The sequence below is a fragment of the Cuculus canorus genome, chromosome 18 (genome assembly GCF_017976375.1).
Source record: "Cuculus canorus isolate bCucCan1 chromosome 18, bCucCan1.pri, whole genome shotgun sequence".
Classification (NCBI taxonomy): Eukaryota; Metazoa; Chordata; class Aves; order Cuculiformes; family Cuculidae; genus Cuculus; species Cuculus canorus.
Window position 1 is genome coordinate 11,401,797 of NC_071418.1, and position 24,154 is coordinate 11,425,950.

The 24,154-nt window shown below is 60.4% G+C and overlaps 1 protein-coding gene across 7 annotated transcripts; it reads left to right on the forward strand.

Moving 5' to 3' along the window:
• The first annotated feature begins 366 nt into the window (after positions 1–366).
• CYTH1 (cytohesin 1) lies at positions 367–24,154 on the forward strand. Of its 7 annotated transcripts, XM_054083729.1 has the most exons (20): positions 367–1,269; positions 1,480–1,591; positions 1,782–1,984; positions 2,182–2,282; positions 2,548–2,629; positions 2,824–2,987; positions 3,174–3,301; positions 3,854–4,603; positions 15,536–15,618; positions 16,512–16,576; positions 17,335–17,401; positions 17,643–17,761; positions 18,108–18,188; positions 18,320–18,432; positions 18,504–18,652; positions 18,756–18,868; positions 21,731–21,809; positions 22,101–22,172; positions 22,536–22,690; positions 22,923–24,153. In XM_054083729.1, the coding sequence occupies exons 11-20, from the start codon at positions 17,342–17,344 to the stop codon at positions 22,999–23,001; spliced, it is 1,020 nt and encodes a 339-aa protein (XP_053939704.1). In that variant the 5' UTR covers positions 367–1,269; positions 1,480–1,591; positions 1,782–1,984; positions 2,182–2,282; positions 2,548–2,629; positions 2,824–2,987; positions 3,174–3,301; positions 3,854–4,603; positions 15,536–15,618; positions 16,512–16,576; positions 17,335–17,341; the 3' UTR covers positions 23,002–24,153. The 7 variants fall into 7 exon arrangements, with proteins under 7 accessions (XP_053939704.1, XP_053939703.1, XP_053939702.1 ...); XM_054083728.1 differs by lacking the exons at positions 1,480–1,591; positions 1,782–1,984 and having other exon boundaries at positions 889–1,269; XM_054083727.1 differs by lacking the exons at positions 367–1,269; positions 1,782–1,984 and having other exon boundaries at positions 1,575–1,591.

A 24,154-nucleotide genomic window follows, 5' to 3' on the forward strand; every position in this document is an offset into this window, starting at 1 on the left:
CCTCTGCCCCAGCACAGCCGTGCTCCTCTCACCAAATCCTAAGGGTGTAATGAGTTTGGATCCTGTCGCAGGTGCTGAGGAATCCAGGTGTGCTTCCAGTTGAGCCCCGCCTCTGTGGCTGCAGGTGGAAAGCCTTCCCAGGGCCCTCTGTCCCGGGAAGCTGCGTTGCCTTTGCCTGCAGTGCCCAGCGTGGAGCTCCAGCCAGGGGTTTGTCCTGCTTCGAGCAGCCTGGTGCCACCCCTGGAGCTGTGCCACACGGGGAGCAGAGTGACAGGGGCTGTGACTCTCTGCTGGCCAGAACACACTGGGGAGGTGTCCTGAGGGCACAGCGGTGGCCCGTGGGGTGGCCGTTGCGGAGGGGCGGTGTGAGATACGGTGCTGCTGTCTCTAGGTTGGATCAGCAGAGCCAGACCACAACACTGGTTCACCAGATCTTGGGTGGCTTCCTGCGGTCCCGTGGTGAGTGCTGGCTGCCGGGGCCTGTAGCTCTCGGGACTGCTGCTTCCCTGAGAGCCTTGCAGGGAAAATCTTTTGGGAAAATCACTAAGTAGGTGTAAATTATCTGGAGCTGCAGCTGGTCCATCCCGCAATCCCTGTGGGCCGTGATGCCTGTTGTGGAGATGGTAAAAGCTGTTGGCTGTGGGTCCCCAGCTCATTGCCACCAGCAAAGGAACCCCTGTTGCCAGCTCTCTGGCAACTCTTGCTGTCCCTACACAAAGTGGAATTGCCAGCCTTCCTCCTTGCCAGGTGGTGAATCCTGGTGCTCAAAGGCAGAGAGGGGGAATCCTGCACTGCCTGCGCTGTGCTGAGTTGGTGGTGGGTGCTGGCCTTGTGTCAGGGTGTGCTCATCGCTTTTCCTTTTGCAGTGAAGTGTAAAGTGTGCAATTCGCGCTTGGACACGTATGAACCCTTCCTGGACCTGGCGGTGGAGATCGAGGTACTGTGTCAGGGTGGCGATGGGGAGGAGCTCAGCTCTCGGAGGTGCTGTTCCGGCAGCTGCACCGTTACTGCCTCAAGGTTCCTTAACCTGCTGCTGTCGAGTCCCAGTGCAGGCGGCAGAGAAGCAGATTCTGTCATTGCGCTGCCTCCTACTGGGTGTTATCTCTTGGAGCCAGTGTGTCGGCAGGGAGCCAGGCTGTCGTGTGGATAGGCCACTCATGCCCTGACCTCTCCTCTATCCTTGCAGGAAGCTGAAGGCATCGAGCAGGCACTGAGCTTGTTTGTGAGGCCAGAGATGCTGTGTGAGGAGAACGCCTACATGTGTGACAAGTGAGTGTGTGGGCCTGTGGCAGGAAGGGGTCCACGGGTGTGCCAGGGGGAAGGCAGCAGGGCTTCTCTACCTGCTCCATGGCTAAACTGGGAGGTACGTGGCCATGGAAGCCTGCACTGGAGCCACTTGGCCAGGGCTGGCAACCACCTGGCAATCACAGTTCCATCTGCCGTGGAACAGCTTAAATAGCTCCAGCTCTTCCTGTGCAGGTGCCAGACCAAAGTGCGAGTGATCAAACGCTTCAGTATCCACCGAGCCTCCCATGTTCTCACACTCTCACTGAAGTGTTTTTCCTACTTCAGTGGGGGCAAAATCACCAAGGTGAGTACTTGGCACTCCAGAGCTGGGGCTGTCTCCTGGCCTGAGGCCCTGCGGCCCAGAGCAGGGTGGGAGGTGCAGGGTGCGAGCTCTGCTGCAGCCCCTCTCCAGCCGTGCAGTGGGAGTTCAGCTCATCCTGGTGTCTTGCTCACTGTGACCTCTGCCTGGGGAGAGCAAGTCCTCCTCTCTCAAGGCATGGGACTCAGAGGACAGCTGAGCTTTTGCTCCAGCAAGAAAGCAGTCTGCTGTGTGGGCTCCTGAGACATCATCTCTCTGCGGGACATGGCATACCCCGAGTTCTTGGACATCCGACCTTACATGTCAGAGAGGAAAGGGGACCCTATTAAATATGAGCTCTACACCGTGCTGGTGCACTCTGGGTACTGCTACGTGAAGGTGAGCCCAGCGCGCTCTCTTGGCACCCGCTCTGGGCTGGGTGCTGGTGGGTCTTCTTTCGCCAAATCCCATTTCTGCTGTTGGGCCATCTGTGGGTTTTGTGGAATGGGGCTCTGCCACTGGGCACCATTCCTGTTGCTCTTCAGGCCAGGAAGGTCCCCGGATGCAGCCCGACCCCGTTCTCTCTTCTTCTGCAGGCCAGCGATGCACAGTGGTACGAAATGAATGATGCTGTTGTCTGCCTTACCAACATAAAGGTGGTCCTGAAACAGCAGGCCTAGGTGCTTTTCTACCTGAGGTGAGAGCACCGTGTGTCTCCCAGCCCCTCTGCCCACCGCTCTCGGCATTTGGGACAGGGCTGAGAGCTGCAGCCAGGGTGTGGGACGGAGCTGGCTCAGAGCAGGGAGGCAGGGAGAGGTCCAGCCCCTGGTGGATCAAGAGCTGTAGGTGAAGAGCACCTCACCTCCTTGGAGCTTCACTCCTGTTTCTTTTGTGCATCTCTGAGGAGAGTGTTGCAGGCACCCCCTTCACAGTTAACACGTGTGCTTCTCTGCTTTCACCAGAACACCCAGCACCGGCAAGAGCTTGGAGGGACCCACTGCCCAGGCTGTGTCCATCCCGGCCAGCCAGCCAGTGATGGGCCAGGTGAGTCCCGAAGGTCGCTTCCTGGGAGCTGCTGCCACTCTGTCCACTCTGCCAGGGCAGGGGCTGCAGCTTTGGAGGAAGGTGGGCACAAGGGAGGACTGTTTGCAGGAGGCACCCTGCTGAGCCAGGGGTTCCTGGGTGAGGCGGGCCCCCTGAATTCTCTCCTCACCGAACCTGTGTATCTCTTTGTCTAGAAACCAGAGACGCAGCCAGCAAGGAAGCTGTCTGGGCGGGAGGAGGTTGGGGTCTCTGTGCCCCGTAGAACATTCAGCACAGGGCCAAAGCTTCCCACCTCCTCCAGGCTGCTGCAGGAGCCCTGAAAGCACCTCTCTGCTGTGCCTAGAGTCAAGCCAAAAAGGTGAGTCTGAGTTTCTGCCCAGTCTTCAGTAGGCACCTTCTGATTCTTCTACCACCCCTCACTTCCCTCCCCCAGTCTGTCTGTCCCCCTCCCCTTTCTCTGGGCTCCCCTTTTTTATTTTCTCCTCTTGGGTTACGGAATCCTCTTTACTTTAGACCAAGTTTTAATTCACGTCCATAACTACAGGGCAGCATGCCACAGGCAGCAAGCAGAAGTGACCACGACACACAACCTCACTCACAGCTTCGCGAGCAGATCCACCCCATGGACAGCACGTGCCCTGACTCCACTTCCCAGCCTTCTGGCAAGTTGAGGTGAGTGGTGCCAGTTGCTCCCAGGCAGCAAGGCCAGTAGCAATCTTCAGATACTCCATGAAGCAACTGCCTGGCCTGGCAGCTGGCTCGAGGAGTGATCTTGGCAGCCAGCTACCCTGTTCTCCTGGGCTGGCAGGGCTCTCTCAGGATCCCAGAATCAGGGGTGTGTCTCTGACTGTTAGCACAGGGTAGGAGGGGGCTTTGCAGGCCCTCGCCATGTACTGGTGTCCCCCGGGATCAGGAGGCACCAGCCTGGTCTAGGTCTTGCTACGGGTCTCCGTTGTAACCTTTGCTGTCGGCACATGCTGCAGCAACACTTGCTCCTTCCTTGTCCCCCGTGGGACAGCGTGTGCTCTGCGCGCGGTTGGCGTGGGGCAGGTCATCATGTGTGCTTGCAGCTGCTGCCCTAGAGCAGGGTCTAATCCAGATTTCGTGGCTGACATGGCAGCAGTTGAGTGCTGTGCTCGTGCATCTCGGGATGGTGAGGAAGAGAGGGGCTCCCACTTGGGATCTGGCTTGCAGACCATATCTGCATCTTTTCCTGTCCTTCAGCCCATCTTTATCTGTGCTGAAACTGCCAAATCCGGAAAAGCCTCCCTTGAAAATCATCATCAAATTATCAACCCTTGAGGACCTCAGCTCCCCCTTGAAAAAGCACCACCATGGGGCAGATGGCAGCCCTCATTCTCCATCTGTGAATGGCAAAGATGACAACTCCAGCCCGCCCAGAAAGAAGAGTTGCACACACGGGGACTCGGTGTCAATCACGGGGGAGGAGGCAGGCAAGAGTCCCAGTGGTAGCCAGAAGGAGCCAGGCTGCCAGGAGCTGGGTGCTCGGAGGAGGAGGAGGAGATGGAGAAGAAGAGTAGAAGAACAGAGTCAAAAGAGTGCTTTACTGGGGCTCTGTCCTTGGGCACCGGAGAGGCTAGAGTCTGTTTGTGCAGCAGCAATATGCGCCTGGCAACACCAGGCAGGCGATGGAGCCAGGCTCTCCACAGCTGTCCAGAGCCCCGAGACAGACCACGAGGCCAGCACACCACCTGGGAGCTGCAAAGCATCCCATGTAATGAAGGAGCTACTTTAAAGACTCCATGAACAAAATATACAGCTGTGTCATCCCTGAACTGGAGTGGCCTCACCAGCCTTCTCGGGGCAGTGTGTGCCCTGGGGCAAGTGGGAGAGCCGATGCCACAGCTGGAGAGTTGCCTCCTCCCTGAACAGCAGCGCGGATCCAGCCCTCTGGCTGTGGGGAGACAGAAACCCCTGTGCTCTGACCCCAGGACACCTCCTGCCTTTGCACAGGTAAAGATGACTAAATTTGAACGAATGATGAAATGGACTAGTAAAAGAACATCTTCCTGCCAGCGATTGAAAAACCAGCAGTGGTTCTGAGGCAATACTCCCCTGCCAAGGGAGCCAGCCCGAGACATCAGATTTGAGCTCCTGCTCCCTGCCTGGTTCTGTCCATTGTTCTCTCCACCTCCCATCTGGACAGGGCTGGTACCCACCGCCCTGCCCCCTCTTTGAGTATCAATGGAGTATTTTTACTCCCCTCCCCACCTCCTCCTCTGCCTTTCCTCTTCATTCCCTGGTTCTCCCACCCTTCTTTTCCCCTCACCACGCCACTTCACCCCTTGCTGTGTCATTTTCTGCTCACCACGTCCTTTCCACTCGCCAGGTCCTTTCATGCTCACCATCTCCCTTTACCCTGGCCATGTCCTTTCACCCCTCGCCGTGTCTTTTTGCCCCTCACTGTGTCCTTTTGCCCTTTGCCAAGTCATTTCTCCACTCGCCATCTCCTTTGCCCCTTTGACATGTCTTTTTGCCACTCACATGTCCTTCCCCCTCACCATGTCATTTCCCCCTCACCATGTCCTTTCATGCTTGCCGTTTCCTTTCCTCTCACCATGCCATTTTGCTCCTCACTGTGTCCTTTCACCTCTGGCCATGTCCTTTCGACCCTTGCCATCTCTCTTTCCCCTCGCCGTGTCCTTTTTGCCCCTCGCCGTGTCCTTTTTGCCCCTCGCCGTGTCTTTTTGCCCCTCGCCATGTCATTTTCCCTTCGCCGTTTCTTTCCCCCTTGCTGTGTCCTTTCCCCTTGCCATGTACTTTGCCCCTTGTGCTGTCCTTTCCCCCCTCCATCTCCCTTTCCCCTTGCTGTGTCTTTTCTCCCCTCGCCATCTCTCTTTCCCCTCACCCCTTGCCATGTCATGTCCTGCTTACTGTGTCCTTTCTTCTTGCCATGTACTCTCATGCTCACTGTTTCCTTTCCCCCCTCTCAGTGTCCTTTCCCTTGGCCATGTTTCTTCCCCCCCCCCGACGTGTCCTTTCACCCTTGTCACATCATTTCTCCCACCATGTCATTTCACCCTTCACTGTGTCCTTTTGCCCCTCGCCATGTCATTTTGCCCTTCCCCATCTATTTTCCCCCCTTGCCGTGTCCTTTTGCCACTCACATGTCCTTCCCCCTCGCCATGTCCTTTTGTGCTAGCCATCTCCTTTTCCCCATCACTGTGTCCTTTCCCCTCACCGTGGCCCTTTTCCCCGTGCTGTGTCCATTCACCCCTTGTCATGTCATTTCTCCCACCACATCATTTCACCCCGCACTGTGTCCTTTTGCCCCTCACCATGTCATTTTGCTCTTCGCCATCTACTTTACTTTCCCCCCATGCCACGTCCTTTTGCCACTCGCATGTCCTTTCCCCTCGCCATGTCCTTTCCCCTGGCCATGTCCTTTTGCCCCTCGCCATGTCATTTCTCCTCGCCGTCTCCTTTCCCCTCCGTATATGCTTTCCCCTTTGCCGTCTCCTTTCCCCTCGCTGTATCATTTGCCCCTTGCCATCTCCCTTTCCCCTCACCGTGTCCTTTCCCCTCGCATTTCCCCTGCTCTCCCCCCTCTCTCTCCTCTCCCCCTCTCTCTCCTCTCCCCCTCTCTCTCCTCTCCCCCTCACCCCCTCTCCCCTCTCCCTCTCCCTCCCCTCCCCCCTCTCCCTCCTCTCCCCCCTCTCCCCCCTCTCCCCCCTCTCCCCCCTCTCCCCCCTCTCCCCCCTCTCCCCCATCAACCCCCTCTCCCCCATCAACCCCCTCTCTCCCCTCTCCCCCATCTCTCCCCTCTCCCCCATCTCTCCCCTCTCCCCCCATCTCTCCCCTCTCCCCCGCCCCGCCCCGCGCAGCCCCGGGTTGGGGTGGGCGGATCCCGCCTGGCCGCGCCCCTCGCGCATCACGGGGCGGGCGGGGACGGAGCGGCCGGGATGGAGGAGGACGGCGGCTACGGTGAGTGCGGGGACGGGGCGGGGAGCACGGGGGGGACAGGAGACACCCCGGACGGCCTCGTCCTGCCCCGGGGCTCGGAGTCAGCGCTGATGGGGGAACCGAGCGGCTGCCCGCAGCATCGGGGCTGCGCGGCTCGGGGAGCTGCGGGCTCGGGGACCGCTGCCTGCGGCATCGGGGCTGCGGGTCACGGGCCATGGAGCTGCTGCCGGGCCATGGAGCTGCGGCCTGCGGCATCGGGGCTGCAGGTCATGCACCGGCAGCACTGACCCTGCCAGCCTCTGGCACCTGCTGCCTGCGGGGCTGATGCTGCCGGGCCATGGGCCGCACCTCCTGCCTGCATCGGGCGTAGGTCCTGCCGGGCTCGGGGACCTGCTGCCTGCTGCACCGGCCCCACCGGGTCATGCAATTGCCACCCGGGGCATCAGTGCTGCTGGGCTCGGGGACCTGCAGCATCGGTCCTAGCAGGCTTTGGGACTGGCTGCCTGCAGCGTCAGTGCTGCCAGACTCTGAGACCTGTGGCATCAGTGCTGCTGGGCTCTGGGGCCTGCTGCCAGCGGTCTTGGTGGTGCTGGGCTCTGGGACCTTCTGCCGCTCACACTTTGTATTCAGCTGCTGCCTCTGAGCGCTGTTAGAATTCTGCAGGGGAAACTCATGCTGGTGGTGTCTGTTGAACAAACCTTTCTGGTGTGTAAGCGTGTCTGCCTGGTGCAGGAGTGGCTCAGGGGCTGCAGGTCCCCTCTCTCATGCAGGTTCAGTCTGCTTCTCCGCTTTCCTGCCTCTTCTATGTTTGCAGAGCATTCCCTCCTGTTGCTGAGGAGCAGGACTGGGCAGGAAGGCACTGCTGTGCTCGACTCTCTGAGGCAGGTTCCTGCAGGTCATCCGGGAGGTTTTCCTCAAGCAAGGACTTTGTTGAGAGAGAGGCTGGAGTCTGGCTAAGTGAGAACTGAAACCAAGGGCCCAATGCTGCGAGCTGTACTGGTGACTCTTCTTCCTGGGAGCAGGAGCAGTTGTGCAACAGAGGCAATTAGGAGGCTGCTGTTCCACCCCAGAATTGACTGTGCTTGGCAGCGAGGAGTTTACTGTGCAAGATAAGGTGCAAACACCCAGCCCTGCTCGTTCACAGCCCTGCACAGGCGTTGTCAGATGCAGCCCATTAGTGGCAGAGCACTGCTGGGAGCGATTCTGTGAGCAGCCTCTTGCTGCTTCCTGGAAGATGTCTTGGGTTGTCTGTCAGCATCAGAAATTTCCGTTTCACCATGCCACAGGACGGCATGCAGGATAGGCAGCACACCCAGCCCTGCCACTATCCTTCTTGCGGGGGCATCATGATCTGCAGCTCTTCCAAAGCCCTTGAGCTGTGTTGGTTTTGCAGAGGATGGTCTGCTGAAGCCTTGGCATGGTCAGATCCTGATGGGGAGGCTTTTCCTGGTGGGATTGTGCTGACGCCAGTGTCTGCCCGGCAATATGCAGCCTCTCTCCAGCCGTCTGCCTGAGCAGAGAGCAAATCTCAGGGCGAGCAGCTGGTGGCACAGATGCGGGCTCCCCCCGCTCCTGTCAGGGCGCAGGGCTACCACCTCCTTCCCAGCGTCTCCCATGGGGGTGGCAATGAGACTGAACCCATCCCAGAGCTGATGGAGCACGGTGGTGTGGAAGCAAATGTTTCTGGACAGCGGAGTGGTGGTGTCATGGTGAGGAACCAGCCGAGCTGCAGCACTGGTGAGCAGCCTGCCACGGGGAGCATGATCCTGTCCTAGCACCATCTCTTGAGCTGGGCCTTATTTCAGCTGAAGACCAATGCTGAGGCAGGGGGGATTGGGCAATGCTGGTAATCCTGCACCCAGGGGATTACTGCTCGCTCTGGCCTGGGGGATTAAGGGATTTCTCTAAGCAGGTCTGATGCAGCTTCCCACAAAGCAACTTGTGCCTGGGAACCTCTCTGTCTGGGACAGGATGGCGGTGCCAGGAGGAGGGGTGAGCTGTGCAGGGTGCAGGAGATCATAGCATGGGTTGGAAGGCACCTTAAACCCATCCAGTTCCAACCCCCTGCCATGGGCAGGGACACCTCCCACCGGACCAGACTGCTCAAGGCCTCATCCAACCTGGCCTTGGACACTTCTAGGGAGGGGACAGCCACCACTGCTCTAGGCAACCTGTTCCCATGCCTCGCCACCCTCACAGTGAATTTCTTCCTCGTGTCTAAATCTAAATCTTCCCCCTTCCAATTTAAAGCCATTCCCCCTCTTCCTGTCACTCCAGACTCTTGTAAAAAGCCCCTCCCCGGCTTTCCTGGAGCCCCTTTCAGTACTGGAAGCTGCTCCGAGGTCTCCCCAGTGCCTTCTCTTCTACCGGCTGATGTGGGAAGAGGCCGTCAGGTCCCAAAGGAGAATGCAGTCGGAGGTCCCAGTCCTCTCCCCACAGCCCTGTTTTGCTGGCAATGCCCTTGGCTGTTTCGGAGGCAGCCCAGGACTACACTGTGCTCCAAGAGGACAGAGGCTGGGCGGATGGTGTGGGGGGAGCTGCTGGTGACACCCCAGCCCCGTCCCTAGTGTGGCACAGGTGTGAGCTGGGCGAGTCACTATGCCTAGCCAGGAGAGCAGCTCCTCTGCAGAGCTCTTGGGCTCCCAGAGCAAAGACATGGGGACGGAGCAGAGATGGCAGCAGGCTCAGAGAGCCAGGGGCCAGGACTAGTGAGGCCTGGCCAAGGCAATCAGTCAGCTCCTCTCCTGAGGTGTTCAGGAGCAGAGGACTATAAGCTGTGTTGCTGACACTTAGCAATTCCATGTCAGGGACACAGCGTAGCCCATGTGTCTCTGAAGCAGTCCCTGAGTGTGTCCCTGTGCAGTCATTTCAGCCCTTTAGGGTCAGAAGTTTCTGCTCAGGAACTGAGGAAGGGGGCGGTTGGTGTGTGGAGACAGCTCTCTGGGGTCCTGCTTTCCAGCAGGCAGAGGATCGAGTCCCAGAGCCATGGTCAGCACATCCCTGGGTGTTTGTGAATACTCCACTGGGCCCAGGCAGGGTGTGAGGATCGAGGCGGGTGTCAGGGTTGCTCAGCCCTGAGGTGGTGCCTGGCCCTGTGTCAGGCTGGCCAAAGCACCCATGGGCGCCCCTGCCATGCGGGGGTTCCTCTGGCTGCCGGTCCAGGTCCAGGGCAGACACTCAACACACCGCGTGTCTAGTTTAGCCTCATGTCCCACTGCTCCTCTCACATGCTCTTGTGCCTTCCAGCTGCCCAAGGCCCCCAAGCGATGTGGCAACTACCACTTAAGACTCTCTGAAAGGGGAAGCAGTGCCGAAACCAGGAGGTCGGTCACATCATTAGCAAGCGCCTGGCTGCCCCCGCAGCCCTCAGAGCTGCCCTTCTCTGCCTTTCCTCCCATTCACACCCACGCGGCTTCTATGAGACAGGGTCTCCTCTTGCCCCATACCCTCTTGCCTGCAAAGGCAGCTTCCTCCCAGTGCCCTTCCCTGCTGCCTGCCCTGCTCAGGTTTCTCCTGAAACCAGTGCTTGCCAGTTTAGATGAGCCGGGAGCCAGGCTGTCCACAGGACGTTGCCTCGTGCCCCGACAGGCTTTGGGGTTTGTTACTCACAGCCGTGCCCTGTGCTTGGGGATCACTCCTGCTTTGAGGGAAGAGCTGTCTGTCCAGTTTGGGTTCGCTTGGTGCCTGTGGGGCTGGAGGGATGAGGTGCAGCAGGGCTGGGGGGCAAGAGGGCTGCATCTTCCCCCAGCTCCACAGCTGGGATCCTGGGGAAGGACTCCCTCCAGATCCAGCTGCACGATCCCCCCAGGACCGTAGCAGAGTGGGAGGCACCTCCATTGATGCCAGGGTATGCCCAGAGCTCAGCCATCTGGCTGGCATTGCTGGGGAGCTGGCTGAAGACACAGCCTGTCAGGGCTGTGCCAGACTCTGCACCCCATCAGCGGGGGCTGTGGTGGCACCCCCCACCTCACCGAAGCCGCCGTTGTGTCTTGGTGCACCTTGCTTTATGCAGTGCTGGTTGCTATGCAACTGCCGGCTCCCAATGCTTAACGCTCTAATACGGAGGGATAAAACCGCTCTAAAAATACCCCACTGCCAGCCCCCTGCAGGGGCAAAGGGGCTGCTGGGGACAGACAGCCTGGAGAAGGGGAGTTGCTGGGGACTACCCAAACTCTTTGAGCCACTGGCCGGCTGGTATATTGGGAGCGAAGCGGGCTGGTGTGCAGGCAGGGAGCAATGAGGATTGGCTGAGGCTGGCGCGTGGGCTCCTGCAGCTGGAGCTTCCCTGCCAGAACCTCCTTCCCCAGCTCCATCCAGACCAGGGAGTTCTCCACCTCCCCTGCCTGCACCCTGCCTGCAGGCCCCCATACCAGGCACCTGCCAGGCTTCTGCCTGCTCCTCCCTGCCCTATTGGAACTGGTGGTGTCCTGCACAGGACCTCTGCAGCATGGGGACAGTCAGCGAGCTCTGTGCCTCCAGTTTCCAGGCCTTCCTCTGCCCTTCGGTGGCCTCCAAGGCAGGTAGGCGCTTTGTGCCCTCCCCTATGCTCTGTTCCTGTCCCTTCGACAGACGTGACAGTGCCCGTGACTCTCAGTCCATATGGCTCCTGCTGACAGTGGCACAGTGAGTCCTCACCGTCTCACTGCCTCCCTTCTCCACATAATCTCTCCGAGCCCCAGCAGGATGGCAGAGCACTGGACTGCCTTGCATGGCATTGCCTTGCACCAGTGCTGGGTGCCATGCTAGGACGGGGCATGCTTGGGAGCCGCTGACAATGGCCAGGAGGGTGCACACAGCCCAGCACAGCTGTCACAGGTCCTGTCTCAGCCCCTCATTATCCTGCCTTGGACGATGCATGAGTGCCACCCTCCCCACTGCAAGGACAGCTTGGGGCAGTGCTCTCCAAACCGAAATCTGTGCAAGGCAGCTCAACGCTGGCTGCGCTGGGGCTGTTGCTGTGGGTTGCTGCTCTGTCTGAGTCCCTACTGAGTGTGAGGCTGGAGCTGGCTGTGCCGTGGGGTGCCAGACCTCCTCTGGCCAGCTCTGCATCCTACTGGTGGCTGAGCCTGAGTAGCGGTGGGCTCTGTTCCACCCAAGGCCCAGAACGGTGTGGAGAGCAAGTGAGGTGCCTGCCAGCTGGCGCTCCCCACACCCACACAGTACTCAGTGCATGTGGACATAGCCAAGACCTGGCCACACCGCAGGAGGTGGCTCAGTGGGTGGCGAGTGCAGGAGCCTGGAGCCCCTGGGCAGTGAGGCAATGGCCGTGGACATGGGTCTCTTGCTGGGGCTGAGGTGACGGTCAGGGCTGCGCCAAAGCAGCACCAGGGCCCTGGCTGGCTCTGGTCATGGGACCCAGGTACCGGGGAGGGTTTTTCTTGGAGCTGCCTGTCCTCAAACCCCTCTCCGTCTGTGGGGAAGGACAGGGCTGACGCAACCCAGGATGCACCCGTGGCATGGTGAAAACAGGATGTGGTGTGCTGAGATGGGCAGGAAGTTTCTAGGGGCCCCGTGGTCCCCCAGACACAGGGACATGGCAGGAGCAGGCAGTGCTGCCCCACAGCAGGGCACAGCAGCAGCCACTGCTGGCACCATGGGCTGCCGAAACCCAGTGCTTTGGCCCCTGTGGTGCAGTGTGCTGTGGGCCAGCAGGAGGGCTGAATAGCAGTGCAGCAGAGCTGCAGGCCGAAGGACTGACAGGAAGCTTCCAAAGCCCTTCCTCTCCTTGCTCCATAACCGGCGTTCTGGGTGCTGTTTCTCCATCTCGCACCACTGAGCAGGATTTAGCTGAGTCAAGGCAGCTGAGGCTCACGCAGCCCTTCCAGGCAGCTGATTGTGGTATGGGGATGTGCCAGGGGTTTGCTCCGCAATGGTCCCACGCAGAACAGTGAGGTCTATACACAGACCACAGAGCAAAGGGATGCGACAATGGGGAGCAACATTCCATAGGAATGAGCATTGCTTCTGGCCTTGCTCCTGCTGCTGGTTTTGGTCCCATCCAGCTGTGTGAGCTACTGTGGAGTCTGCAATCCCCACAGCCCTCCTGGTCCTGCCAGACCTCAGTCCTTATGGCCTTTGCAGCACCCAGACCTGCAGCAAAGGGGCCAGCAGAGCTGGAGGGGGAGCTGTGGGGCAGGGCCAGGGGTCTGCTAGGGTGGGGGGCGCCAGCCTTAGATATGCCAGGTCGAGTGTCCTGGCAGCCCCCAAGGAAGGAAGGGCTGGAACCCCCAATGCCTGCCTGGCTGGGACCCCAACACATCCCCTGAGCTCAGGCCTCAGAAGGGGGAGCAGGACCCTGGCCGCCCCATTTCCCCACCCAGCTGAGAGCAGAGGAGTTAAGGCGCTGGCAGCCGCAGGCTCGTTGAGGCAGGAACAGGGATGACGCCCAGGCAGCCCCAGAGCTCATTGGCCCAGCACAGCCCTGACTCACCCCAGGAAGCACTGGAGTGGGCAGGTGTCCATGTCCCGAAACAGCAGCACCTCTCCGGAGCCATAGGCAGCACAGGCACGACCGACAGAGCCAGTGGAGGTGGCCTGCCAGGATGGTGCTCAGGACGGAGGGCAGGGGTGAGCTCGACCTGGGGGTGCAGGGAAGCTGGTGGGGCTGGGGTAACAGGGAGGCAAGCGGGGGGGCTCCACATCTGCCCAACTCCTGCACCACCAGCCACAGCAGCGGGGCAGGAAGGAACAGAGGGGTAAACATGGCCTCTGCGTGCCACAGGGGGCTTTGTTTTGGGCGTGGTGGGAGAGGAGAGGTGTGCTGCTGCTCCCAGTTGCTGCAGACCCCAGTGACCCTGGAACCCGGGTTAGATGGATGAATCCTGCTGGTACCCCTTGTTGCCCTCCTGTGCGCAGAGTCCTCAGGCTCTGCTGTAGGCAGCAGGAGCTGTGGAAGCCCCTGCGTCCCTGCATTGGAGGGCAGTGGGTGTCAATGTGGGATCCCCGTGGGATCACTGCACCCTGATTCCTGTGCTGGGCTGAAACTGGGACAGCGAGCGCCTACTCCAGCCTCCCCTTCCCCAAGGCTTGCCGGCCTCTCAGGAGCTACTGGGGCTCCACTCGGCGCCGGTGCTGTGCAGAGTGCCAGGGAAGGGTTAACGCCTTCTTCCTTCCTCAGAAAAGCTCTTAGGTGTGGAGTTTCTCTTCCTCTGGCTGCTGCTGACATGGCTGGGCTGTTGTCATGAGTGCTTGTCCTCCTCAGCAGCGTGAGTGGGAAGGGACTTTCCCAGGCTCTGGTACGAACCCTCCGGACTCTGATGTGGACCCTCTGCACCCCTCTGCCCTGTAGCATCTCATCCTCCACTGTGCCTGCCCCAGGGCCTCCCAAGACCCCTGCCTGCTTGCAGGCGGGCACGGAGAGGGAGCTCGCTGCACTGGCTTGCCTCGCAACAGGTCCAATGCTGGCACTGAATTTTGTCTTGACTGCAGCCAGAAGGGAGGGTCCTGTGGTGCATGCTGCAGCCCAGGGATTTAGAGGTGTTTATGTCTGGCAGCAGGTGTGCGATGCAGCTCGGCCTTCCCGCAGCAAGCCTGGGCTTGCTGGGTGCCCAGGGCACCGGGCAGGAGGTGCTGAGCACCTGTGGGAATGTTGCCGAGCTGTGTGAGAGGTGCTTGGATGTACCGATAAGGCAAGACCTCTGGTATTTTAAGTTTAGCTTTTAACTGGTGCCTTGAGCTGGGCTGTCTGGTTCATACTTCCTAGCATCAGAGGCTGAAAATGTTAAGTGTTGCCATTGTGTCTGGAGGGATGGTGTCACAAGCCGAGATTGCTGCCGGCATTGGCAGCCAGGATTTTTTGTGAAGGAGGAAGCACGTCAGAAAGCCTGAGTGGAGCCAGGGAAGTGCTGAGTTCAGAGATTTGGTTTGCGTGGTCAGCATCGCCCCAGGGGTGCGTACAGCACCCATGGAAGAAGCAGTAGCTTGAGGAGAAGAGATGTATGGTTGAGGACAGTGGCGATCTGAAGGCAAATGGTGTCCCTGGGTGCTGGTACGGAGCAGGCGTTCACGATGGGGATGCTTCAGGTGAGTCCGGCAGTGGTGGCCTGGAGACCACAGCTGTAGCAGCACGTGGGATTTCTGCAGAACAGAGCGGTAATGTTTGGGGAAGGAGAGAGCAGTCGCAGCCCTCCCAGGTGCCTGTTTGGGAGCTGGTGACCTTGGGAACAGGAGGAAACAGAAGCAATGTGCCTTGTCGCTGTGGAGCAGGAGGTCATGCACCAGGGAGCACCAGGAATGTCTTGGGAGCAAGGAGGGGCAGGTGGTGGCCCTGTGCTGGAGCTTCAGGGATGTTGTGTTGGAGAGGAGGTGTCTGGCTTCCACGGGGTGACAGGGACACTTAGATGTCACAGCATGCAGGTGAGGTTTGTCTGGAGGGTGTGCCAACTCCAAGACCTGGCTCAGAAGGACAGATCCAGTGCAGAGGGAACTGCAAGGGCAGCCAGGAGCTGGTTTTCTCTGGGGTGTGGCAGAGCACACCGCCTGGTGTGGCAGAGCAACCTGTGGGGCTCCAGGACTGCGTGGAGCCTGGTGCCACAGTGCACAGCAGAGCCACGCAGCTGCGGCAGGGACCAGGACAGGCACCGACACCAGCCCAGCTGGGGTAGAGTGGAGTTAAACGGGACTTGGTGGGGTGGCAGGGCCAGGGGAAGGAGTGCTGGAGCCAGTCCAGGGGCCATGCTTGTCCTGGTCTGTGCTGCCCAGCCACCACAGGCTGAATCAGCAGGACCCGGCAGTGCCCGGCTCTCCCACTGCTGCCACTGCCCAGCAGGGCCGTGCCCTGGCCGTCACATTCCTCGCGTGCCGTCGGTGGCAGTTGGCTGCTGTGTGGGGCCAGGAGCTCTGCTTGCCAGCCCAGCTAATCTGGGCACCCATCAAATCCTGAGGGTTCCCAGGCTGGTAGCTGAGAGCAGATGGAGATGACTGAAGCCTGGTGGGGATGACTCTGATGGCTACGCATGCTGACCTGACCGTGTCTCTGCTCAGTGCCCAGTGACTTGACCCCAGAGGAGTGCCAGGAGCTGGAGAACATCCGCCGCCGCAAGCAGGAGCTGCTGGCTGACATACAGGTGTGATGCTGAGGGCCACCAGCTGCGTGTGCCATCCCTCTGTCCCGGACACGGCAGCCTTGCTTGGGGCTGGCCCCTGAGAAGCAGAGGGCAATCTTCCTGCCCCGTCACTGGGCAGGATCCCTGCAGCCCACCCAGGGTCTCTCACCCCACTGCTGGGAAAGGGGAGGGTGGTCCACGTGAAGCAGTGGAGGAGCCGCTGCCCTGGCCAGAGCTGTCTGTAACGGCCATGGGATTGGGATGCAGTGCCCCTGACTTGCAGGGTCCTGGTGGGGGACATTGCCCAGGCTGGCAGCCGTGGCTTTTCCATGTGCCTTGCAGAGCTCCGGGCCGTGCACTTGCACCCTTCCCTGTGGCCCAGGGCTCTGGCATCTCCATGCCAGCCCCTCCCTGGCACAGTCAGGGACAGTGTCTCTGAGCCAGGCCACTGCCCTGGCAAGCGACTGCGAGTTCGGTGCTCATCTGGGACACTCGTCACATCCCTGATTAAGGCAGTGGAGGCTAATTACTGCCATATGCTGGCCATGATCTAAAGGGATTAGGGGGTAATTTTGTTAACCTCTGAATCTCTTCCTTCCTGCACGATCCGAGCGTGGCGATGCTGCAGAGGGATTAGCAGCAGGGTGCAGCCAAGCCCCTTTGTGAGTGCCCCCCAAGCTGGCTCAGCCCCAGCAGCGCTTGGTGGGAGGAAGGATGGAAGGAAGGAGGAGCTGCCAGGGAGTGGTCCTGAGGGTTGGCTCCTGCCTTCTGAGCCCCAGGCCATGGGGATGCCCTATCTGCTCCTGGAAGTAGGATGGAAGGGCAGTCCTGGGCCCCAGCCTGCTGTCAGGGCTGGGGAGCTGGAGGATTTGGAAGGGAGGCAACTCCTGTCTTACTGCGCTCTCTTCTCTCAGCGGCTGAAAGATGAAATAGCAGAAGTGACAAATGAGATCGAGAACCTGGGGTCCACAGAGGAGAGGTGAGTCCTTTGCTGTCACAGCATTCTGGTATAGCCCTGGGCCTTGACGAGCCCCTTCCCCTGTGGCGAGGCCAGCCCTGGTTGCCAGCTGTCTTGCACAATGTGGGAGCTGTGCATGGCTGAGCAGTGCAGCCCCATCCCATAGGTGCTGGTACGGGCGGCTTTCCGAGGCACTCTGAACTCCCTGGATCCCAGTCTGAACTGGTGCTCTCAAGGTCTGTTTTCCCAAGCCTCAGCCTCTCTATCTGGCCACAGTGACTGTCGGACTTTGTTATTCTGAGTTGGAGCAGGCAGTGCCAGCCTGGGATTAGGAGGTCCCGGTAGCTGATGGAAGCTGACTCGCAGCATCATTTCCAATCACCCACTGGGGCGTGAAGGCTGTCACCCACCCGTCAGCCCCACTGGGGCCTGAAGTCTGCTCTCCCCGGCACCCTGCCACTCCCGGCTTGCCCCAGTCTCCCCCCATACAGAGGCGATCTGCCAGGATGCTCTACCCAGCACCACTTCCTCACCCTGTGGATGGGACGGAGCAGCTCCTCTTTGCCTCAGGGTGGAGGGCAGGCCGGTGCAACTCTGCTGCAGAGATGGAGCAGTGTGCTGGCTTCACACTGTGTGGGTTCAACACAGGGGACCTGGTTCTGTCTGAGTTGCTCCTCTTTTGTCCAGGCTGACCTCTCCCCACAGTGCTCTGCCAAAGGGGGTGGGCGGGAGGAAGCCGGGTCTCTCCTAGATGCTCAGAGCTGATTTGTGCCGTGCAGGAAAAGCATGCAGAGGAACAAGCAGGTGGCGATGGGCAGGAAGAAGTTCAACATGGATCCCAAGAAGGTACTGCAGGATGGGACAAATGGGGAGCAGGGCACCAGGTTCCCTGTAGGGCCATGACGGGGACCGTGTTCGCCAGCCTGTCTGGGGCCGCGCTGAGGCTCTGCTGCCTTGCAGTCAGGGTGCCCGACCACCCGCTGGGGCTGGGGCAGAACCAGCGCCCAGGGCAGGGGCTGGGGAGGCAGAGGGTGGGCTGGTGGGGTCAGCAGCAAGCCCCAGAGCAGCACCTCTTGCACCTCTGCAGGGCATCCAGTTCCTGATCGAAAACGACCTGCTGAAGAACACATGTGAGGATATCGCTCAGTTCCTTTACAAGGGAGAAGGCCTCAACAAGACGGCCATTGGCGACTACCTGGGCGAAAGGTACGCTGCCTTGGGGCGGCTCAGGTCTCCTGAGGATGTCTCAGGCTCTGCCCACCTGAGAGACTGGAAACTGCAGCTCTTTGAGTTTCCAGGACAGCTGAGTCGGGGTACCTGCAGGGCCGGTACCCTTAGTGTGAGAGCCAGCTCAGAGGCTGTTTGAGCCGTGGCTGGTACTTGCGAAAGGTCAGTGTGTGCAAATGAGCCCAGGGCTCCAGCCGAGCTGTAGCTGCAAGTTTTCCCCCAGAAATGAGCAGAGTCTGAAGCAGGACAGGGAGACCTGGGGCCATTCGGCAGTCCCAGGACTTGCTGATCATGCGTGCCTCATGCTCTGGCTTTGTTCCCACAGGGACGAATTCAACATCCAAGTCTTGCATGCCTTTGTGGAGCTGCACGAGTTCACTGACCTCAACCTCGTACAGGCCCTGCGGTGAGCGAGGGAGGCTGGGAGCTGAGCCATGTGTCATCATGGGAGACGGGCAGAATGCTGGTGGGGGGCTGGAAGTGTGACAGGAGGGTTCATGGAGCCCCCAAAGCACCTCGGCACCTCATTCTTCACAGACAGTTCCTGTGGAGCTTCCGGCTGCCCGGGGAGGCGCAGAAGATTGACCGGATGATGGAGGCATTTGCCCAGCGGTACTGCCAGTGCAACCCTGGCGTCTTCCAGTCCACAGGTGAGTGCCTGCCCTGGCCCATCTTCTCAGCCATCCTGCCTCACAGCTGACTTTCCCCTCTGCCCCTGTAGACACCTGCTACGTGCTCTCCTTCGCTATCATCATGCTGAACACTAGCCTGCACAACCCCAACGTCAAGGACAAACCCACAGCGGAGCGCTTCATTGCCATGAACCGTGGCATCAATGATGGGGGAGACCTACCTGAGGAGCTGCTCCGGGTGAGGGATGGGATGCAGGGAGTGGCCAGGGCTGGACTGTGGAGCTGGCCCGTTGCGGGGCTCCCGGGCAGGGCAGAGCTGACGCCATGTGTCATTGTACCAGAATCTGTATGAGAGCATCAAGAATGAACCCTTCAAAATCCCTGAGGATGATGGCAACGACCTCACCCACACGTTCTTCAACCCTGACCGAGAGGGCTGGCTCCTGAAGCTCGGTGAGTGCTGGCAGACGTGCAGACGTGGCCTGGGGAGGAGCTGGGCCATGGGTGCGATGCTGTTGGGCTGTGTGTACCTTGCCTGCTGGCCCAGCTCCTCGGAGCGTGGCCCACAGAGGAGCAAGAGGCTGCAGACACAGCCCCCATGGGGAAGGTGTCCGTACGGCCAGCAGCCCTCCATCTTCCCTGGACTGGGTGGCAGGAGAAGATCTGCAGCTCCCGAGGCCCTGCGGTGTGATTGGGTGGGAATCCTGGGGAATTCTGCCTCTAGGTTGGGCAAGCCCTGGGATACAGAGTTGGTACCGGGCTCTGGTGTTGGAGCATGGAGGCTGCGAGGCCCTTCTCATCACTGAGTCACACAGGGTCCTGTCAGAGCAGGGACCCCGGGAGTGAGCGGCGAGTTGCCCCAGGCTGCGTGTGTCCCCCTCTCCATGCCACAAACTGGTCCCTGCCTCACCTTCCCACAGCATTACCACCTCTGCATCCCGGCTCCACATGCAGGCAGCGTGCATGGCATCCCTGCTGCACAGCCGAACTTTCGCGGCCGGCAAACCCATCCCACCCTGGCTCCTGTGGCTTCTCCTCTCAGCAACTCTGGGGAATCCTCTGCCTGGGTTAAGCGAGGCAGGATGCTGGCGCGCTGGCAGGAGCAGGGTCTGATGGGGACCTTTCCCCGGGGCTCTCGCTGGGGTCTGGTCTCTGTCCTGTCACCGGAGGGGTGTTCCTGCCATATTGACACCCCCTCAGGATGGGAAAGGGGCCTGACCCTGGCTCCGTGCCCTGACTGCTGCAGGGCCCATCTGTCCCCCAGCTGTGGGGCAGGAGAACTTGAGGGCGAACCCCAGGCCCACCTCTCTCATCCCCGAGCGATCCCAGCACCCTGCTGGGAGAAGAGCCCTGTGCATGACAGGTTGGCACCTGTGCCATTGAAGCCACTGGTGGCTGGGGATGCTGAGAGGTGCAAAGCAGCTGTGGTCCCCAGCCCAGGTGCTGCGGGGCAGGGAGGCCGTGGGGCAGGTAGAGCCAAGCCCTGTGCCCCTGAAGCCGAGGAGACCTGTCCAGCAGAGCCATAGCAAGACAGGGCACGTCAGCCCCTGTGGCAGTGCCACCAACCTGGTCCCTCACAGCTTCTCTGCTGCCACCCTGCCCCACTGACCCACGCAGGGCAAGGGGGGGTTCTTTGGGGTTTCCTCTTTTTATTTTTTTTCCCTTTTTTTTTAATTTTCTTTTCTCCCTCATTTGTATGTTTCCATGATTTTGGCTCTTCCTTTCCTTGCCCCCAACTCCAGGAGGTATGTACCCCTCTCCCCTGCTCTGCTCATGCCGCTGGGGCTTCGTTTCCTTTGCGTTTTTAATTGCTGGTGATTAGTCTCATTGCTGCTGCTGCTAACCACATGCACCGCTCTGGGGACTTCACCTGCCAATAGGACAGCCCCGCTCCCGCCACCGCCGCAGCAGGGACATGGGGTACTGGCCCCACGATGCCCAAAGCTCCCTGAAATCTGTTGGCCCCTCCGCTGCCCCGACGCATCCCAGGGACAGACGGGACCGTGGCTGCCCCTTGCTGAGCCCTGGCAGGGCCCCCCTCGCCTGCGTGTGCCGTGTCTGCAGGCAGCTCAGCCTGTCCGCAGCAGGACTTTGCCTCCGGTGCCATGAGGAGTGGAGATGGGTTTGGAGTGTCTTAAGGAAGGGCCCCAGCCTGTATGCGAGTGGCTGGGTGGGAGCAGGTAGGAGCTGTCTGCATGGTGCCCTGGCTCACAGCAGCTGCAGTGCTGGGACTGCCGAGGCTCCATCCCTGCAGCCCCAGGGGTGTCGGTGCTCCCACCTGGAGCTGTGCTGCCCCTCGGGCCTATATGGCTCTGCAGGTCCTGCCCAACCTCGCAGAGCCCTGAGCCCTGGGCTCCTCCTGTGCTCCCTCTGCCATGGAACTCTGCTCTGGCACGCGGCCTCTTCCCACCTGCAAGCCTGGGAGAGGAGGTGGCCCTGAGGAGGGCCAGAGGATGGAGAGGGCCAAGCCCTGGGTTTTGGGGTGGGTTTGGCTGGAGGGAGACAGGGGGCTTCTTCTAAGAGGTGCTGGCCCCAGCCTGGCTCTGGAGCCGGAACTGGGGTGGGCAGCCATCTGGGATGGGGTGGGCAGCATCTGGGATGGGGTAGGCAGCCATCTGGGATGGGGGTGCAGGGAGGCATAGGGCCTTTGCGGTGAGGTGGGGGAGATGAGCATGGTCTCCAGCACACGCAGAGCCTCCTTGCATCTGTGCCAGGCCTGGGCCACACAGCCTGGGTGCCTCTCCTGTGGTGGTGGCCAGAGCGTGCAGTGCAGTGGAGTGGGAGCCAGGACCAGCGGTGAGCAGGCCCTGTCCTCACCTGGAACAGCTGCTCCTTCTGCAGTGGCGGTTGTGGAGCTCCCTCTGACCAAAAGTCCTCAAGCTGCGGTCCTGGGCTCATGCCTTGCCCCGGCACCAGGCTGTGCTGGCTGGACGCAGCAGGACTGCAGTCAGTGCCAACATAAACCCCCGACATCCCCTCAAGAGCTGCCCAGCTGCAGCATCCTCTGGCTGTGCTGAATTAGCATTTGGGATGGGAATGGGTGCAGCACTCCGAGCCCAGCCTTCCCACCACCCTCTGCCTCCATCCTCATCCGTCTGCTTTCCGCTCCTGCTTGTGCCCTGTCTGACATGGTGTGTTCTGCCTGCTGCTGCTGCATCCGGCACCCGCCGGGCTGCCTGGCTCTGCTTGTGCCCTGGCACCCGGTGCTTGTCTGTGTGTGTCCATGTGGGCTCCAGCTCTGCCGTAGCCACCATGTGCCGTCAGCCTCCGGCCGCGCTCCCTCAGGGCTGTGCCCAACCTGTCCCTCTCTGCTCCCAGGAGGCAGGGTGAAGACGTGGAAGCGACGCTGGTTCATCCTGACCGACAACTGCCTTTACTACTTCGAGTACACAACGGTCAGTGACGTTTGATGCTGAGCTGGGGCAGGGAAGCAGGCCAGGTCTCACTCATCTGCCTGCGTGGCACAGATTGGGCGCAGCATCCCAGCACAGGATATCCCTGCTGTGCCGGGGTGCTGGTGACTGTATGGGTGCAGGATGTGGCCCTTGGAACTGGACAGCACAAGATGCCTGAGCAGAGGGGTGTTGGGGAGAGGGGTGTTTGCAGCATCCAGCCCTCCACGCGGCACTAGGGTGGGATTTGGAGGTGTCCAGTCTGCATCTAATGCCTCTGCTTGGCCCCACCAGGATAAAGAGCCCCGGGGCATCATCCCCCTGGAGAACCTGAGCATCCGGGAGGTCGAGGACTCAAAGAAGCCTGTGAGTGCCATGGCAGAGTCTCCTGGGGCTGGAGGAGCAGCTCAGGGACTTCATTTGGGGCAGGAGCTGGACAGGGAAAGCTGGGAGGTGCTGCAGCCCCCAAAGGATGCTCCCAGGAGAGGCAGGAGGGCCCTGCAGCAGTCGCTGCCTCCATCACAGTGGCCGGGAGCAGATGTGGGGCTGGTCACTACAATGTCCAGAGCGGGTGGCAGAGGGATGGACACAGCATATCCATCCCTCTTTGCTGTGTTGAGAGTGGCTGTGTCAGGAGACCACCTGCAGCCTTGGTGTTCTGCCTTGTCTCTCACAGCCTGGGATGCCCTGAAAGCAGGGGCTGCCTCTAAATGGTCTTCTCCCTCCCAGAACTGCTTTGAGCTCTACATCCCAGACAACAAGGACCAGGTGATTAAGGCCTGCAAGACAGAGGCGGACGGGCGGGTGGTGGAGGGGAACCACACTGTGTACCGCATCTCCGCACCCACGCCCGAGGAGAAGGAGGAGTGGATCAAGTGCATCAAGTGAGTACTCAGAGGGGCGAGTGGCAGGGGTACGGTGCTAAGCAGGGGCACAGCAAGGACCGATCTGCTCTGCTTGAGGCGGGCAGTGCTTCCCAGGGCACCCTGCAAGCATTGAGGGGGTAGAAAAAGGCTTTCTCAAGGGCGCAAAGGCCTTGCCAGGCAGGAAAGATCCAGCCCTACAGCAGTTTTCATCTGGCTGTACAGCTAACCCAGGCCTTGTTCCCTCTGCCAGGGCAGCGATCAGCCGGGACCCTTTCTACGAGATGCTGGCCGCCAGGAAGAAGAAGGTATCCTCCACCAAGCGACACTAGCAGCCGCCTGGCCCTGCAAGGGCAGCGTGCCCCCAGCAGCCCAAGCATCTCCCCTCCTCCAAGAGCTGTGGGGCGGGGGCCGCACTGCAGCCTGGTCCTCAAGGCTCAGGACCCAGCTTCAGCTTCGCAGTTTCTTTACCACAGCGAGAGGAAGGGGGCACAGGCATCTCGGTGGCTGCAGCCCCTCCATCACCATCTTGTCTCCAGGACAGCATCTTTGCAGGCTGGAGCTGGGACGGCAACACCCCTGTGTGGAGAGACCCCGTCTCATCCTGGGCTCGGCTGCAGGATGGGTAGCATTGTGTGGGCTCCATCCTCCCCTCTCGCCTCTGCCAGCCTGTGGGCACTGTGGGCACCCTCCATGCTCCCCATCCCCCTAGCAAGTGCAGAGCCACAGATGCTGCAGGGTCATCCTAGCGTCCATGTCTGCAACACTTGGTGTCCTGCTGGGAAGTTGGACGGCGCATGGTTTTGGGGTACTGCAAGCACTGGGGTGAAGGGCAGCAGCCCCAGGATTGCTGGGGTGTGGCCCCACAGAGGCACGATCCTGGGCCCTCGTTGTAGCGGGCCTGGGTCTGCCTTGGGCCCTCCCAACTGTCCCCTGCACCAGGGAGGGTCCCCGCAGGTGCAGGGAGAGCTGAGGGGCAGCAGGTTGTCACTGTCACAGTGTGCAGTGGTGCCCCATGGGGCACAGACATGTCCTTGCCCAGCCGTGGGGCTCTGGAGCCCGGAGGGGAGCCCTGGTCTGGCAGCACCCCCTGGCATTGCCGCCAGCACATCCTTGCAGCGTGAGCGCCTCGGTGAGGGGCAGGAGAGGCCATTCCCAGGTGGCCATGGTCTCCTCGAGCATGAGCCCTCACTCTAGAGAAGGTGCTGGGACGCGCCCAGAGCCTGTGCCAGGGATGGCTGCTGGCAGGGGCACTGGTGGGATGGGGGCTGCAGCCCCTACCTCTGCCTTGCAAACACTCGTGTCTTGTCCTGTTCCGCCAGCCACGGCGCACGGGCTGAAGAGAGGCGCCTGGATCAGTATTAGTCTATTTATCAGAGGTGTAAATACTCTTGTATAGTTTGCTCCTTTTAGATTATTTTGTATGTCGGGTTGTTCTGTGCAGAGGCCTCTCCAGAGGGTAGGGGAAGGATTTTTTTTTTTTTT

Bases quoted from the DNA above. Each gene is read 5' to 3' on its own strand.
- CYTH1 (XM_054083723.1), top strand. From the start codon at position 14,491: ATGGTTGAGGACAGTGGCGATCTGAAGGCAAATGGTGTCCCTGGGTGC. The intron at 17,402-17,642 runs GTACTGCAGGAT...GCACCTCTGCAG, and splicing joins TCAACATGGATCCCAAGAAG to GGCATCCAGTTCCTGATCGA. The intron at 18,433-18,503 runs GTGAGTGCCTGC...CTGCCCCTGTAG, and splicing joins TGGCGTCTTCCAGTCCACAG to ACACCTGCTACGTGCTCTCC.